Source organism: Lentinus tigrinus (genome assembly GCF_003813185.1).
Source record: "Lentinus tigrinus ALCF2SS1-7 unplaced genomic scaffold L226scaffold_5, whole genome shotgun sequence".
In the NCBI taxonomy this organism is placed as follows: domain Eukaryota; kingdom Fungi; phylum Basidiomycota; class Agaricomycetes; order Polyporales; family Polyporaceae; genus Lentinus; species Lentinus tigrinus.
The window spans coordinates 986,819-1,003,134 of record NW_027137914.1 but is presented as its reverse complement, the minus strand read 5'-3'; the positions used below and the strand labels follow the sequence as shown (position 1 = coordinate 1,003,134).

The window sequence follows — 16,316 nt, the reverse complement described above, 5'->3', positions numbered from 1 at the left end:
AAAGGTAGCCTTTCACGATGACCCTTCTTGGCTGCGGAAAAGGTAGCCTTTTCGGCCAGCGAAGAATGTCGGGAAAAGCTTGCCTTCTCTCGCAGATTCCGCGAACTCTCAGGCTGCCCAAAATGCAACCTACTGCGGGCTTTTTCAGCGACCAGAAATCTTCAATAAGTATCAGACTTTGTGCTCGTTATTTGGCGAACGGAAATCTTCGTCAAAATGGGACAAAAGAAGAACGGAAGGAGACCTTCTCCGACGTCATTACTAGCGTCGGAAAAGTTCAGTCAAAGTCAGCCTTTCTCGTACCTTTTGCGCGGCCTGATTTAACGGACAAATGTGTCCTTTTCGGCAGTATGATATGGTGCTCTTATCTATGTGAAAGGTCAAATATTTGGTAGCCTATAATGTTACTGTTATCTCGGGGACAGCTAAGCTCAGTCGAGGAATACATGAACATTTCCTGCCGCCGGTTCTGGGCTGACGCCCGCCGTGTCTTCGTTTCCGACGTCGACAATCCGTAAGCTGGTGGCGGCGTTGATTATCCCGCTCTGCCGAGCATGATGTCAGATATAGGAACTCAAGACGCTCGGGCGCGGGCGGGCGCGACGGCGGAGGCGTTTCTGTCCTCTTTGTTCTCCATAGTACAACATGAATTTCAAAACAAGGACACAGTAGGTATCAACGCAGAGGACGACAACATATACCCTGGTACAAGGAGATCGGCAACAGATAGCACTAATACAATCCAATGACCACGCTTCCATTGATCGGTCACTCTTCGTCGCCGCTCTTGAAAGTTTTCTCAATTGTTCCATCCTTCAGCTTGTAACCATTTGCCGCAAACAGCTTCGACCGCAAGAACGGAGCAGTGTCATAAATGTCGTGCTCCTTAGCCTAAAATGCTGAAGGTCAATCTCCGAGGAAGTCGGAGTGCGATAACTGACACTCACCCGTTCCTCGAGTTCGGACACCTTGACGGTGATGGACTCCGGCTGCTGGTACCTCTGCAACTGGTAGAACCGTGCTTTCTCCTTGACAATCTGGCCAAGAATGAAGGCGAGCAACTCCTCGTGGTCGCGTGCCTGCGTGAGGTACTTGCGGAAGCCCTATTGCGCCACCATGTCAGCATAACACGTTCACTACTAGTATGACGAAATGCATCAATATCGCCCACGTATCACCATCACCATCGCAGCCATATCCTCCTCCTCAAAGGTTATCAAGTCCGCTCAGCTGTTATGGGCCTTACGTCACGAGCAGTTTTACTTATGTATAACTGCCATTGTGCCGGGTACAAGCACGTGTAGTCACAGACTGATGGCTGCCTCGCGGTCGCGCGAAGTTTGATGCAGGGCGATGACTCTCGAGAGACATCTGGTGGTCCCCTGATGGCTGCGTAGAGCCAAGGGCCGACGAAGGGTTGTGCGGCCAAGAAGGCGCTTTGTGTACTTCGCATGGAGCATACCCCGAAGCGGATTCTCAGTAGTATCTCTCCGAGTGATCTGCGCAAGGGCTGGGAGAAAGAAAGACAGAAGACTCACCCGTTCCAAAGTGCGCTTGATGGACATCTTCTGAGTACTGACAAAGCTCCCGACCGCGACCGAAATGGCGAGGTCGATGTCGTCTGCGCGCACATACTCGCGTAGAGCCATCTTCGCACTCGCCTCCGCCATTCGGATCATGCTCTCCAGGTGACGAACTGTAATCGGATACGATCCCGTGGCGAGGGATTCGCGACGAAGATCTGCGAAGAGCCGAGAAATCTTCTCTTGGTCCAGGTCGTAGAGCTTTGGCCGCACCTTCTCCTTCGCGTACATGATATATTTACGAAGGAGCTCCTGTGGAATGATCTGAAGACGCAGCTTAAGTTTCAGTTGTGCTATGGTAGGAGTGTACTTACGTCAGCATCCAGGGTTGTCCCAACGTCCATCTCATCCTTCGCCGAGTCGAACTTGGGGTGGCTGCGGAGATGGCTACCAACAACGAACCGAGCCAGCAGTTCATCCTGGACAGGATCCACGGTATCCTTGACCACGCAGAGAACATCAAAACGCGACAATATGGGCTCAGTGAGCTCGACGTTCTGCTGGAACGGAATCGTAGGGTTGTAACGTCCCCGGATAGGGTTGGCAGCGGCAATGATAGCGCATCGAGCCTGAAGAGTAGTGATGATGCCCGCCTTGGAGATAGAGATGGACTGCTGTTCCATGGCTTCGTGGATGGAGGTACGGTCGGCGTCGTTCATCTTGTCGAATTCGTCGATCAAGCAAGTGCCCTTGTCTGCCAGCACGAGCGCACCACCCTCGAGTGTCCATTCGCGCGTGATCGGATCCTTCCGTACGCTCGCCGTAAGACCGACAGCGGATGCACCCTGGCCCGTAGCGAAGACAGACCGGTGAGCGGTCTTTTCGACGTACTTCAGGAACTGCGACTTGGCTGTACCAGGATCTCCGAGCAGAAGAACGTTGATATCGCCACGGATGCGGTGCTTGCGGTTGACGTCCTTTGAAACACCTCCAAAAAGGGACAGAGCAATGGCAGTCTTGATGTCCTCATGTCCATAGATCGAAGGAGCGATGGATTTGACGATACGCTTGCGGATTCTATCGTCACGCGCAAGGGCTCGGATTTCCTTCTCGTCGTCTTCGGTAAGACGGAATGCGGCGAACTGGTCCTCCTTCTTGTTCACGTGGTTTGCTTCGAGGACAGTTGAGAAGACCGGGAAGCCATTCTTGGAGTTAAGGGACGCGTCAAAGTTGTTGCGATAAACACCAGTGATCTCCTGTATAGAAGTGAGCATACTCATCGTATCAACAGATAGAGCACTTACAATTTCCTCTCCTGGCTTCGCCTTATCAATGAGATCCCAGAGAAGCACAACTTCACGGTGACGAGGCAGACGGCCGGGAGGAACGGAGCCTGGAGACTCCTGCAGCGTCATTTTCTGGTAGTTGCGGTACACCGTCTATCAAAACGTCAGATGGTTGTGCAAGAGTCAACAACGCTGTGACTGACCTGCTCGGAATTGACGGCGAAGGGTCCCTTCCCCTCGCAGTTCGGGCAGTAGCTGATCTTGACTTCTCTGGTAGAGTCTTGATAGAACGGACCGAGTACCGCACCGCATTTGCGACAGTCGAACTTGACATACTTGAGCTGAGGGAAGACCCCAGTTCGACGAGTAACGACGCCAGATACTCGGACGAGGGTGTTCAAGTGTGATCGACGCAAGTCGCGCAGAGAAGAGCTTAATGGAAGGTCGGTGATCCGAACGTGCACCTCAGAGTGAATGCGTTCGTAGGCGGGATAGTAGAGCAAGATTGCGCTGAGAGCAACCTCGTCGAAAATCGCTAGCATAGCAGTGGGGCAGTTGGTAAGGAAGTAGGCCAAGATGGGTTTAGACTCGGCGAGATGAAGATAGGAGACCTCAAGAGATTCGGAGTTGTCTGTGCACCCCGGTCAGCCAGTCGTGACGCACAATGCTAGTCAAAAACACTCACTTTCTCCGAGACCACGGATACGCTGTCCGTAAACGGATGCACCATGCTCGTCCACGTAGGTCATGAGGAACTGACGGAAGTGTCGCACGATAGACCTACGAACACGCTCATTCGCAATCCATTCAGCAATGGATTTGGCCTTTATGTCGCTGAGTTGCTCCAGCGGTAGCTCCTAATAGACATGAGTTAATAACACTATACCAGTGTGGGCGGAACGCTGCTCACGTCGTCAATGCCTTGCATGTCATCCATATCTCTTCTCTCGTCATACTGCCGCCTTGTGCGCCTTTTCATGCCGGACAAAAGTCCACCATCCAAGCCATCGTCCTCGATGTCGTCACTCTGCAGGAAGTCTGGCATGATTCCTCGAGCAGCAGCACGAGCCCCACGTCTACCGCCACGTTCAAGGCGATCGCGGCGAGCCATACTGGCTTCCGCTGCTCGTCGCTGTGCGGCGGTCATCTCGTCAAACTGGTTCTCGTCATCCAGGTCGCGGTCAGAGTATCGGTCGAGAAGCTCATTGGTAGCGTAGTCACTGAAATGCGCTGTATCAGTACAGGCACCCAGTGTTATGAAGAGGCCCAATGCTGTCATCCCACTGTAGTGCTGCCATCCCATGGAACAAGTGCGAAGAATCGGCCACGAGCATATGACGGGATTTTGCACTCTGCCGCTCCTTCGTTCCCATAGCAGTGTAGAAATATGCATGTCCCGAGGAGATGGAAGGCAGGAGGGAAGAAAGAGACATTGACTGCAAAGACGTACTCTTCGAAATCCTCAGCAAAAAGATCATCTCCATCGTCCTCCTCGTCGGGTTCATCGTTGACATCCCTGACAGCATCGCGTTCATCCATACTATCGTCGGTGTCCGAGAAGGGTGCGGGAGGCGAGGACGGAGGTAGAGACGAATCCTCGTCGCGCTCGACGCGTGATGGTCCAGGTGGGGACGACCCCGGAGGAGGGGTCACGGACCGGGGACGTTTCGCACCTCGAGGAGTCTAAAAAACCTCAGCAGCAAGACCTGTACAGCAGTTCCAGTACTCACGGCCATTGAACACGGGGTAACGAAGGCGGTGGTAGCAGGAAAGAAAGAGTTGCGCGACGCGTCGCGACTCGCGCCCATTAGCAGCGGAGCTTAAATTTGCCACAACCGCGTTTCCTAGACGCTCGAAATACATCACGAGACCCTGGCCCCGTGTGTGGCTGAGCGCTTGTTCAAGATCCGAGTTTGTCCAGCGCCATCAGCATCAACGTCGAACTTACAGTCTAACCACCATCGTTTCCTCCTCCGAAACATGTCAGAGTTAACGACTTCGAAGATCAACCGACAGTTTCGCTCTTTACGCGGTAAATGTGCAGCCTTGACCTCACTCACCGTTGCCCCGCCTCGGCCAAAAGTCGCTGTAACATATGGCAGCCACTCGCGTAACATTGCCCACGAACAGGACGACACCCCTCCTCTCGCCATTCTACAGTCTCTCGACAAGCTCGGTGCAAGACTTCACTTTGACCGTGCGATTGTCGAAAACATGCAGCTCTCGAAACGGATCTACGAGGTTCGCGACGCGTTCAAGAACATCGTTCAATCCACCTTCGGTCCTCCACACTCGGCCGCGGAAACTCCGAGTCGCATACTCACACTAGCGGGCATTTGCGCACGGGTCGTTGGCGAGCACGTGGAAGCCGAGATGAATACATCTCTTCAAGTCTCCGACATCGAAGACGAAGTTCGCGGCCAGATCATGGACGCGCTCTACGAAGAAGTACCAAGTCAATATCGGAGGTACGCTACCCCTTGCGTGCCCATGCTACCAGTACTCACTGTTAGTATCCTACAGCTACACGTTAGTCGCTCATGCCCTGACCTACATTCTGGACACATGCCCTCACCACCCGACTCTACTCCACGCTCTTCTCGAAGTGTGCATAGCGCATAGCCTCGCCGCGGAGGCCCAAATCGTTCTCCAGGCACTCTTCACGACGTCCATTCTACCACGGCCTAACTCGACATACATCTGTCCTCTTACCCACCCTGCCCACAAGAACTTCCTGGTCACGCTGAAGGAAACATGCGGTCCATCAAATGCGGAAACGTCGCCCATAATCAACGACCGCACCTTTACACGCATCCTCATCAACGCCCTATCCCATCCATGCCCGGAACAACTCCACGCATGGACATCTAGAGCTGTGATTCGGCTTGCCCGCGAATTCGCTCAGCAAGACTTTGCAGGCTGCTTCGTCCCCCTGGTTGCCGGCCTAGCGACCGCCCTCGGGCAGGGCCAGAAGCCAAAGAGGAGCGGTGCGAAGGGAACACGGGCTCCGATGGACGTCCGTTCGAAGGCATACGAAGACGCGTCCGAACGACTGGCAAAGTGGCTCGTCATGATGCTGGATACCGTACACCGCCTCGCAACTACCGCAGACGGTGTGGTACAGTACTCTGCTTGTCTCGATTTCCTGGTTCAAGTTGAGCCGTTCCGACTCCACACTCTATCAGCGCCGCCGGCGTCTCCTGGGGCATGTGTTGTCGACGCTCTCTGTTGCTTGACCGCATGCTGCCTAGCGTCCCCTCTGGCGGCTTCGCATGCAGAGTCTGATCTCTGCGTGCTGTCGCGGCTCCTCCGTGATGCCACGGTCAGGAACCAGACATTGGACGACCTCGTGTCCCGTATCATCCCTCTCCCCAGCTTCACCATATTCCGGATGCCGCTGGCAGAACCCAACGAACATACGCCCACCCCGCCGCCTGTCGATCGCGTACTCGGCGACGGGGTGATGACCGACATCGATACGCTGGCTGCCCCTCTAGCCGCGCGTGGCATTCTACGGTGCGAAGCTGCTCTGTACCGTGGCGCTCTCGAGCACGTCGAGATCCTCATCTCTTCCCCTCTGCACACGTTACCCCCTTCCATGCAGCTCGGAGAGAAGGCGCTGCATGAGCTGAGGCTGCAGCTCCTGGACCGCGCAGAGGACGCGGAGCGGCGATGCTACGGCAACACTACAGACCCTTCGCGCCCTCCCGATGCCAATCAGGAGTGGGTCTGGGAGGAGATGGTCGGGTCGTGGGTCGTCAAGTCGCCTGCTCCTGCGCAGGCGAAAATCGCGAAGGACAGGGACCTCGAGCAGGCAGCCAAGCGCAGGCGTCTCTCTCGATCGCATTCACAGGCCAACATATTGCTTCGCCAATCCAACTCCCTGTCGGCTGTCCGAAACGGGCGGACGCAACCGGTGTCTTCGTCCACAGGCAGGTTGTTGTCCTCGTGGGACAAGGAGAACTCGTCCGATGGCGAGGACTACCAGGACATCGGCACCGACCCCCTGGTCTCTGGAGGTGATACCGTCGAAGATACGCCCGTCCCCACACGCGTCCGCAAGTTTGCAACCACCCTGCGTACGAACGCACCATGCAGGACAGTATTGTTCGGGACTCCCCGCGCGACCAAGGACAGCGTCAAGCCGAAACCCAAGCTGCGTGCGTCTGCTCCTGCGCGTGTCGTCCGCTTTGCGGTCCCCGAGTCCCCTGCATCCGCGTTCGTGCCCGTGTCTGCCCCTCTGCGACGGCAGTCGAACTTCGCGACCCTCCTGGCCGATTCTCACAAGAACGCCATCTCACTTCGTGATGAGAAAGCTCGTGAGCGCGCTCGTGCTTCCCTGGAGAAGGAGAAGACTACGTCGCATGGTGATGGGGCTCTTAAACGCAAACGGTCGACACAGCGGCACCACCCCTCTCACGAGATCCCGAGCTCCGATAACGATGTCGCGAGCACAGTACGGGGCGACGACGCAGTCATCCAGCTGGAGAGCAGTCCTGTGCGCGGGGCAGCTCTTGTTGAGCCGTCGTCGGACGATGCCCTGAATCTGTTCGCGTATCCAGACTCTTCCCCTGTGAAGTCGCGCCGACGTGCATTTTGACGATATTGTTCGCGACTATATCTTGATGGGGAGTTGATCTACTTACCACATACTCGTTACTGGCACGTACGTACTCTTTTGTAGGGCCAAACTTGTTCGCGCTGCATTTTATAGGTTCATGTTGGGCGATTCCTCCGTTGTGCGCCTTTCGATGACAGCTTTCTCGCCAGTTGAGAGGATTCAAACAACGCAACTCGAGTGCAAGCCGAAATTCTCCCGCAACGTACCCGGGACCCGGTACCCAGCGCTTAAGTCTGCTTGATCTCTTACTACGAGCTCTTCAAGACGGTTCCGGGCCAACCTCACTTCTCAGTGTTTGCATGAGTCAATTCTGCGGTCACCTCTGCGGTATTGAACTGCAAATATGTACGGGATGCTCGGCAGCAACAGCTACGTCGAGCTTGTGGCCGCAGTCCGAGTCGCCGTCCGGGGCCAGCGTTGCCCAGTATGTTCCATTCTCTGGCAGCCTCCGATCTCCAACTAACGCGGATGCTAATTCGAAGTTATTTTGAATTACCCAAGGTTACGTCGCAGGCTGCTAGCCTGGACTCCATAGGTTCCATCTGGACTATATCGTACTGACAATTACGAACCCGTGGGCCGTTCCGCCGAGAGAAGGTGGACGTGGGCCGTTGCGCCGAGAGAAGGTGGACCCAGGAGCACGCAACCTGGAGTCGAGATTGACATGGGTCATAGCAGTTCGACACAGCCTATGCCGAAAGAGTCGGAGTGGTGGATCCGCCTATATAAAGACAAGTCTCAGGGTGCCGCGGTACAGCACTAGTATCTGCCCAGTCTCTTGCATCTCAGTACACAATCAATAGCAACAACCATGAGTCTCGACTCCCTGCCTGCAACCATGCGGGCAATCGGCATCAGCAAGTACGGAGATCTCGACGCCATCGAGCAGCTCGAGCTCCCGACCCCAAAGCCTAAATCCAACGAGCTTCTCGTTAAGGTGCGTTTTCACCGCCGCATATCTGTGCGACTCACCAGATTCATGCATATGAAGTTTAGGTCGAGTATGGAGGGGTCAACTGGATTGACAGCGCGTTCCGCAGCGGGAACGTCCCTGCTGTCTTCCTCGGTGGGCCGCCCCCGAAGGCCCTCGGAGCAGAGGCTGCAGGAACGATTGTCACCTTGCCGACAGACGAGAGTTTGCTATCGAGCGAGGACTATAAAGCACGTGGCTTTCATGTTGGTGGCAGGGTCACAATTGTAAGTCCACTTTCCCCCATGGTGACACCGCGGGTGGCAATTAAATACTGTGTGGAACGTCAGTGGTGCCCGGGCACATTCTCAGAGTACGTCTCTGCCCCATGGACGAATGCAGCCCTTATTCCGGACGATATCTCCACGCGTGACGCCGCGGCAGGTATGATGCAAGGTATGGGTGCGATGTTGTACCTCATCCCACCGCGACGTACTGGCTAACGCTTCGTTCAATCGTGCAGGTTTCACCGCATTGACGCTAATTAGCGAAGCATACAACGTTCAACAAGGCGACCATGTCCTGGTGCACACTGTCGCGGGCGGTATGGGCCTGTGCCTCGCGCAGCTGATCGCGGCTCGGGGAGCTACCGTCATCGGCACGACGAGTACACCAGAGAAAGCGGTGATCGCCAAGGCTCACGGGGCCACGCATGTCATCTTATACAAGCAGGAGGACGTTGCCAAGCGCGTGCTTGAGCTCACCGATGGGAAGGGTGTGGACGCGATATTCGACGCCGTCGGCAAGGATACGTAAGGGAACTCCAAGCCCTCCTGCGCGAATCCATTCTGATCAGTGTTTGTCACCTATAGATTCGAGGGCGACCTGAAGATGATCAAGAAGCGGGGCACCATCGTGGGCTTTGGCTCTATCTCTGGGCCCATTCCCCCGTTCGACCTGCGCAGGTTCATGGAGAAGAACGTGAAGTTCACCTATACAACGTGAGTTCGCATCAGCTCTACAGGTCAACATATTTGATTTATGATGGTTCTATAGGGCTACGATCTACTGTGAGGATCCCAAGGAAGCTTTGACTTGGTTCAATGAGGTCTGGCGTCTTGTGGCGAACGGAACACTGAAGATGCGCATCCATGAGTACCCGTTCACCGCGGAAGGAGTGAAGGCGTCGCAGGAGGACATGGCCAGCCGGAAGTCAGTTGGGAAGTTGCTCATCAAGGTGGCGTAGTCAGAGACTACACAATTGTACGATATAGCTGCCATCGTTGACGGTTTCTCGGTCCTCGACGGGCAGTACATGATACATGTTCTTCATACAACGCTCAAGTTGTACAACGAGTTGGCCAGTCCGGAGACGAAGTCAAATGCATGCGTAACGGGCTCTACAACTAGAGTTATGCGTTGTGGTACTCGACGTTCGGTCGTACACCCGGTCCCTTTTCATCCGCGTCGTTCTTCAGCAGATTTCCCCCTCTCACCGGTATACCCAATCGGCGCGCATCCATACCTCAAGCTCAAGTGTGAGCAGACTGGGAATGGGGATGAATGCGGCGCCATCGCGTAAAGTTCCGCTATGTAAATAACATCGTCTTGGTGCAACTGGAGTGCCAGTGAAGTTCTCGCGCCACGTCGTGACTCGTCGTTCCGTCGCTGCGCTGCTCGTTCCCCAGTGGCCTGTCCGTGTTGAGAAGGGCCATCTACTGGTCGATGGAGAGAGGGGGGAGTAATCGGCCTTCTTCCTGGTCACTGTGAAGAACGTCCAGTCGACCGCGGGGAGCGCCCGGAGACCAACCTTTTCTCTTCAGCCACCACCTCACACGTAATATACTTCCCAACATTCTTACACCCACATGCTATGCGTGCTTCAGTCGCTCCCAATCGTCAATCACAATCTCCAGGCTCGATGTCTAGCGCGGCAGCCGCAGCGAAGCTCGTGGAGAAGGAGAACGAGTTCGAGGCCGTCTCAGCACTGGAACGAGCCAGCGCGCAGTTTCTCAAACGCATAGAGGATCTGGGAGATGACTTTGGCGTGATGGCGGGTGCGCGCATAGGTGCGTATCTCAGAGGAGTACTCTCTCCGGCCTAAGCCTCGCGCGTCGTATAGTCCATGGACAAGTGGCCAAATATGTTCCGGATACTCTATACGCATTTCATGCGTATCTACGTGATCCAAAGTCACAGTCTCCTCCAGTATCGCACCGTGAGCGACGCGCGGACGACGGAAACGCGTCCGCGGGGGTTACAGGCGAACGGCTGGTCCGTAATAGTGGGTGACTCTCCGTAAGGATTTGGATACAGCTTTTACTAGATGTCGGAGTCTGAAGTACGTGACCCGGCCGAAAACGAGATGCAATCACAGACCGTAATGTATTTGGAGTCCGATTTAGAGACAGCTTACTCCAGATCAGATACTGATTGCGACCGCCCTCGCCCATCCTCGACCATCATTGCGATGTCCTTCATCCCCTATTAAAGGTGTCCTCAACAGTTGGAAGGAGGTTGATAACAGTGATATAACATCAGGCTGTTGTCCTGTTGTGTTTATATGGTCTGGAAGAGGTTGAGATCCAGGTTACCAGATCATGCCCGGGTTAGGTATGTGAAGCGCCCATTTCGTAGTGAAGTACACATTCGAGGCTCGTCGGAGGGCAGTTTGGTCGATTGAATAAGGGGGGGTACCCCCTATTCAGATCCCAGCCGTTAGAATGCGGACGAAAGGTTCATCCAACTTCAAGAAATCCGTCCGAGTTGCGAATTGTCACGCTCGGAATCTCAAGATATGCTCCGGCCGGGTTTGAATTTTCATAACTCGTATCCAAACAGCTTACGGAGAGTCATCCAGTATGCCAGTCGAGGGACTCCGCCAGACAGAGCCCAGGTCTACCTGACGTGGCGCCTCTGCCCAATCTCTGTAGCAATAACCAGGATTGTATTGACTCTTCTGGATGATACCATTCCCCACGGCTTCATCGAGCCACATCGTATGTATGCTTGCTGCAATACGTGCGAGGCCCTGGCCACCGTATCCTCCTTTGCGTTACCGCGTCAGTTTCAGAATGATGAGTATCCTCGTACCTCGGAGGCTTTGACATGACGCATCGTGAAAGGCTCCATCATGACAAGTATGACTGCGCACCGTTAGCGGCTGATTAGGAACATCCGGCGACTAAACAACCGCGGCTTGGGGTACAAAGGTCTGCTATATACCCCAACTAATCAGTACGGATTTCCACCTGTGTCTTCCTCTGTGCCATGAACCCTTCGACAACAGGTTCAATAATCGGTCCTAGGGTGGACAACATGGATGTCAAGGCTGTGGACACAGCAACTCCGAATGCCGGCGGGTCGGAGAAGCAGCCAACGTACGTCGCTTCGCTGATGTCGGGGTTTCATTGCCCTCACTTTTGCAACGTATCTCCCACAGGATTATCATCATATTCGGATGGCGTACGCACCAGTCCCGCTCTACAGCATAGGATAGAAATACTGACGAATGTGATAGTGGGCGCGAAGATGGTTACGTTGTGCAAATACGCGGAGGCTTACCAGAGGCTGTTCCCATCCAGCGCTCAAATCATTGTTGCTGCAGACACCCTACGGTACTGGAAGCCCCCAAACGCACGTGTATGTGCAATGCATCCATCTGCGTTCGAAAGCCCCCCTGACAGATACGCGTCCTCCAGGAGAAAGCCGTCTTGCCAGCTCTCAAGAAACTGCAGGAATTGAGCGTGCTATCCGACGACCGAAGCGATGATCCTCCCAGGATTTTACTCCATGCGATGTCGAACGGTAAGTTATCCCGACGCAATCTTGCTTACTCTTGAACTCAATTGCGCCTACAGGTGGTTTGATGTCCTTAGTGGACCTCGCGAGGGCTATCCGAAAACGTAATCTGAAGTCCCCTCCTGGCACCAAGTGCGCGGTGATCCTCGACTCGACTCCCGCGCCTGCGACACTGCCCCTCGCCGTACGGGCGTTCACCGCGGGCACGCGCGGTCTCGTCAAGAAGGGACTCTTATTGCTCGTGCTCGCGGTGGTATACTTCCTCACTTGGGTGTTTCGCACGATAGCCCGCAGACCGGAGGCTATTGCACAAGCAATGGCAGCTCTGAACGATCCGGACATACTCCCGTTCACCTCGCTGCGCACCCCGAGGATGTATCTCTATTCTACTGCGGACAACATCGTGCAGGCGCCAGCTGTGGAAGAGCATGCCGCGCGGGCGCGGATGGTGGGCTTCCCGGTCCAGATGATCAACTTCGGGAAGAGTGGTCACGTCTCGCACGCGCGCGACTACCCGGAGAAGTACTGGGAGGGCGTACGGGAATTCTGGTTGGAAGCACTGGCGCAGTGACCGTCATATGATGTGAGTCGGTTGGAAAGTCTGTTACTCAAATCTTCTCTCACTATCCGTTCCCAGAGAGTCGTATGCTATAGATATACATATCCTATTCGAAAACGACAATAGCAAGTGTCTGAGCTTCTGATTTCGAAACGTGTACTGCGTTGCCAAACGGTAGGATAAGTATATCTTCTTCGTTACATCTACACGCTCGTGCATCATGGGAAACGATCACATCTCCGTTTCTTTCTGGTTCGATCTGTCTGAAAGATAACTCTAAGTCCGTCCGCAGCGTATAGTTGGATATAAGTGCGTGTCCGGCTTCACATCCCTCGCCGCGCACTTCGGCCATGACGCTCACTAGCATCTCAGCTCGCGCAGAGATCCCTTCCACTACCTCGTCTGTTTCGATCGCTGTAGCTAGCTATCTGGTGCTGATGTCGGGGTCTAGTCTTGTAATTCCGCTGTAAGACGAACACTGAAACAATCGGCAGCTTATATGGGCAGAGTTTCCAAGGAGGGTACCAATACTTCCGTCGTTATCCAAATGATGGATATGATCTAAAGATCATCGTGAGTCTTTCACAGGTCATATGCCAGATTCCGGACGTTACTCACAAAATACCAGATCGCTGCGCTTTTGTAGGTCGCTCCTGTGCAGTGAGGGGGACAATCATGTTGAACTGTCGCCATAAGACTATTCGATACGATCCACATGGTCAGCAACGCACATCTCTGGTGAGCACGCACTCTGAGGCTATGCCGGTGGAGCGGTCCGCACTAAATCCCGTCTGCGTTTCGGCAGTTATGCTAGTCTCGCCCATGCTAGTGGATCGTCTGCGCGAGAGACCTTCACATCTTTCGTGTTCTCTCTACGGTGAGGTTATTCCGCTTTACACGTTCTAGCATACACTCATAAGCGCACTCGTAGGTCCTTCTGGGTAAGTCTGACTCCTTAGCTTCTAGCACAATCGACCACGAAGTAACAATGTGATGCATTCACACGAGCAGGTGGGAGTGGCTTCATCGGTGAGTCCTTGTCGACCTTGCGCGAACTACGAACCATTTTCGATTGGTCGACAGGGCTGTATACTATCTATAAGCATGTGGTGAGTCATTCCGAGTCGTCCTGGTTTGTAACCCTACCATAGTTACGATTCACCGTCATAGCTTCTTCGCGAGACGGGTCTACAAACGTACGCTCTTATTCCTTTCACAACTGAAGACCGCTAACGGACCGTTCTTTAGTGGGCAAGCAACCAGGCGCGTTCAACGTTTTGATGGTGAGAAGACCGGTACCAGGCGATATAAGCCGACTGACGTTCATACAAGGCGACATTGACCTTCCTCTGGTTTGGTAAGTCGATGCGTCATGACCTTTCTTCTGACATAGCCGCTGCTGACTCTTCCTGCAGGCAATTCCATAGGTGGGTGGAATGGATAACATCTGTTGGATTTGCATGTTGACCGACTTGCGTCAGCCTACACGGTAATCTGGTATGTCATTTCCACTGCACCAGCCGGTTTGAATTCGTCTAACACCTTCCTGTTCGCTAGCGTTGCCACAAAATCCACAGATGTCCCAAACACATGGGTATTGGTACCGCATCCCTTCACTGTGCGCTTTTCCCAGATATTGATGCATCATTCGATGCCCGCCAGATCGAACAAGTCATTATCTTTGGTGTCTTGCTGCTCTCAGACATTGCTCTAACCTGGCGCCTGGTCGCGCATCTCCGTAACAGTCGTACTGGGTTCAGAAGGTACTTGGCATCATGCCATGCATACTACCCAGTCAGGTTTAACGACTCACCCGTTCATTTGTCCAGCACAGATACGCTTCTCAACAAATTGATACACTTCTCGCTCAACACTGGTATGTACTCTACAACGTCATCCTCATTTATGCCGACTTCCCGGACTATCAGGTATTATAACGGCGTGAGTACCTCCGAGATTCCTCAGCCTGGTCGACGAGGAAGTCTTCGAAGCTTGACGCGAAAATTGATAGGCTCCTCACGCTCGTTTCCATGATATTAGTACGTCTTCAGGCCTACAAATAGTGTGATATCAGCGGGCCGTGCTTACGGATAGGTAAACAGCTCGTGGTCTCGCCTCTCAACTTCGTCTACTTGCCAGTCACGATTATCCTCGCGCCTGGTGAGTGGGATGGCTTCTGCACCATCAACATACTCTGAAATGCACGATAGTCCATGCTAATATTGTGCTTTGCGCGTGAGCTATCTCCGTTGTCAATCAATGCCTGTCTGCTGTTCTTACTAACTCGGCCAGCCTCAATTCGCGCCGCTCTCTGGTTGACCGTGGGTCGGAGGGCATAGAGCTTCGATCCTTTGACCTCGACGTCGCGCCGAGGCAAGAGGGCAACTCGGAGACCATTCAGTTCGCTACGCCGTCCGGCGTCGTGAGCAGTGTCACTCCGCAGGACGGGGAAGTTTCTGCGGGCGGATACGCTGGTGCCACTCAATCGATCCGGATCCAGCTCGCGTCACTGGAGGCAGAGGTGAGCAGCGGTCATCCCGTCTTACGAAATCTGTATACACTTCCGAGTCGCTGCCCGGTGGCTGACCTAGAGCCTTGCAGGATCTCGAGACGGCCTCCGCTACTAGGAAGGGTAATATTGTGTAGGCTCAGCGTCTTGAGGCCTTCGGGTGGGCCATGTATCAGTACAAACTCGACGTCGTCGCCGTGTAAAGTCTCAAACCACTCGGCTATCGGATAAAGTGAATTTCCGCACGGTCTCGACGAGCGTCTCGTGAGTCGGGGGCGGTCATGGTTGGGCATCGTCCCCCGCGCCCCTTCGCTCATGTGTGCCGGTAATCCTCAAAACCCAAGCGGCACTGCTGGATGCCCCGTCCCTGTCCGAGTGGACAAGGGATGCAAGTGGAAGATGCATGCGGTGGCTGTCGCAAAGGCGGCCCTTGCTCGCGGTGCGGCCCCGGCCTCCCGCCGTCCCGCAAAGCGACAAAGCGGGCGGTGGCCCGTATCTCTTGGGACACAATCACGACGGTGCACAAACAACCTCTCCATGTCTGGGCCCGGCTATACTTTTCCTAGGAATGGGAGTGAGTGCGCAAAATATTTCGCGCGCAGTCACGCGGGCCCGGTGCCACCTGCGACCATGAACGGGATGCGATTCCATCGGTGCCCCGCCGAACAGCCCGGAACACGCGCAACACACACCGCCATACCCTCCTCGCCCTCTGCGACACGTAGACCCTCAATCATTCACATTTCCCTTCACCCGACGCCTCAGCCTCATGGTGCGCCCCCCCGTCCTGGGAGAGCTCTGACCAGCTGCTGCGGCAGCCGAAGCCCAGAATGGGCCCCACTCCACGCCGCACGCCGCCCCATCACGCTTTCGACTCCGACGCCTCAAGTCATAATTCCTATGTGAGCTTTGGTCTCCCGAAACCGCGGATCGCGCTTTGGTCATTCGCCGCTTTGGCCTCCGGCCTGGGTCTGCACCGCGAGGGCGGTCTTCTGGGGTCCTGGCTATCACCCCACGCCTATGGTAAGCAATTTGATACTAGACCAGTGAGCCCCGGCCCCGCAGGCGCGAGGTACTTTCGATAACACTGCAATGTCCGAGGCGCGG

General features: G+C 54.7%; 5 protein-coding genes across 5 annotated transcripts; 4 read left to right on the top strand and 1 right to left on the bottom strand.

Annotated features, from left to right (window-relative positions):
• Positions 1-628: 628 nt before the first annotated feature.
• L226DRAFT_531777 (MCM-domain-containing protein) lies at positions 629-4,572 on the bottom strand. Its single transcript, XM_067680145.1, has 10 exons — positions 4,540-4,572; positions 4,260-4,492; positions 3,720-4,029; positions 3,495-3,666; positions 3,013-3,440; positions 2,828-2,962; positions 1,898-2,779; positions 1,539-1,847; positions 948-1,103; positions 629-891 (listed from the first exon to the last, which is right to left on the bottom strand). The coding sequence occupies exons 1-10, from the start codon at positions 4,543-4,545 to the stop codon at positions 769-771; spliced, it is 2,754 nt and encodes a 917-aa protein (XP_067538999.1). The 5' UTR covers positions 4,546-4,572; the 3' UTR covers positions 629-768.
• A 165-nt stretch (positions 4,573-4,737) lies between these two features.
• Positions 4,738-7,537, top strand: L226DRAFT_502923 (uncharacterized protein). Its single transcript, XM_067677908.1, has 2 exons — positions 4,738-5,277; positions 5,333-7,537. Exons 1-2 carry the CDS (start codon positions 4,790-4,792, stop codon positions 7,407-7,409), a joined length of 2,565 nt encoding a protein of 854 aa, XP_067538998.1. The 5' UTR covers positions 4,738-4,789; the 3' UTR covers positions 7,410-7,537.
• A 654-nt stretch (positions 7,538-8,191) lies between these two features.
• Positions 8,192-10,045, top strand: L226DRAFT_531774 (NAD(P)-binding protein). The gene is made up of 6 exons (XM_067680144.1): positions 8,192-8,367; positions 8,427-8,627; positions 8,691-8,796; positions 8,864-9,152; positions 9,213-9,341; positions 9,397-10,045. Exons 1-6 carry the CDS (start codon positions 8,242-8,244, stop codon positions 9,584-9,586), a joined length of 1,041 nt encoding a protein of 346 aa, XP_067538997.1. The 5' UTR covers positions 8,192-8,241; the 3' UTR covers positions 9,587-10,045.
• Positions 10,046-11,549: 1,504 nt separating this feature from the next.
• Positions 11,550-12,821, top strand: L226DRAFT_531771 (DUF829-domain-containing protein). Its single transcript, XM_067680143.1, has 6 exons — positions 11,550-11,720; positions 11,783-11,805; positions 11,861-11,982; positions 12,042-12,147; positions 12,201-12,724; positions 12,779-12,821. The coding sequence occupies exons 1-5, from the start codon at positions 11,659-11,661 to the stop codon at positions 12,710-12,712; spliced, it is 825 nt and encodes a 274-aa protein (XP_067538996.1). The 5' UTR covers positions 11,550-11,658; the 3' UTR covers positions 12,713-12,724; positions 12,779-12,821.
• Positions 12,822-13,804: 983 nt separating this feature from the next.
• On the top strand, positions 13,805-15,346 carry L226DRAFT_568067 (uncharacterized protein; the record flags this gene model as incomplete). The annotated part of the gene is made up of 15 exons (XM_067684122.1): positions 13,805-13,809; positions 13,871-13,896; positions 13,949-13,983; positions 14,033-14,057; positions 14,116-14,127; positions 14,182-14,197; positions 14,258-14,300; positions 14,363-14,463; positions 14,530-14,576; positions 14,629-14,641; positions 14,712-14,739; positions 14,803-14,860; positions 14,911-14,935; positions 14,993-15,221; positions 15,302-15,346. The coding sequence occupies 15 exons, from the start codon at positions 13,805-13,807 to the stop codon at positions 15,344-15,346; spliced, it is 708 nt and encodes a 235-aa protein (XP_067538995.1).
• Positions 15,347-16,316: the final 970 nt, after the last annotated feature.

Coding starts and splice junctions, on each gene's coding strand:
- L226DRAFT_531774 (XM_067680144.1), top strand. CDS start 8,242: ATGAGTCTCGACTCCCTGCCTGCAACCATGCGGGCAATCGGCATCAGC. Junction 8,368..8,426: donor CCAACGAGCTTCTCGTTAAG/GTGCGTTTTCAC, acceptor TATGAAGTTTAG/GTCGAGTATGGAGGGGTCAA. Junction 9,153..9,212: donor GACGCCGTCGGCAAGGATAC/GTAAGGGAACTC, acceptor TGTCACCTATAG/ATTCGAGGGCGACCTGAAGA.
- L226DRAFT_531771 (XM_067680143.1), top strand. CDS start 11,659: ATGGATGTCAAGGCTGTGGACACAGCAACTCCGAATGCCGGCGGGTCG. Junction 11,806..11,860: donor TATCATCATATTCGGATGGC/GTACGCACCAGT, acceptor CGAATGTGATAG/TGGGCGCGAAGATGGTTACG. Junction 11,983..12,041: donor GGAAGCCCCCAAACGCACGT/GTATGTGCAATG, acceptor CGCGTCCTCCAG/GAGAAAGCCGTCTTGCCAGC.
- L226DRAFT_531777 (XM_067680145.1), bottom strand. Junction 3,441..3,494: donor TATCCGTGGTCTCGGAGAAA/GTGAGTGTTTTT, acceptor CGGGGTGCACAG/ACAACTCCGAATCTCTTGAG. Junction 1,848..1,897: donor GGACAACCCTGGATGCTGAC/GTAAGTACACTC, acceptor CTGCGTCTTCAG/ATCATTCCACAGGAGCTCCT.
- L226DRAFT_502923 (XM_067677908.1), top strand. CDS start 4,790: ATGTCAGAGTTAACGACTTCGAAGATCAACCGACAGTTTCGCTCTTTA. Junction 5,278..5,332: donor GTACCAAGTCAATATCGGAG/GTACGCTACCCC, acceptor AGTATCCTACAG/CTACACGTTAGTCGCTCATG.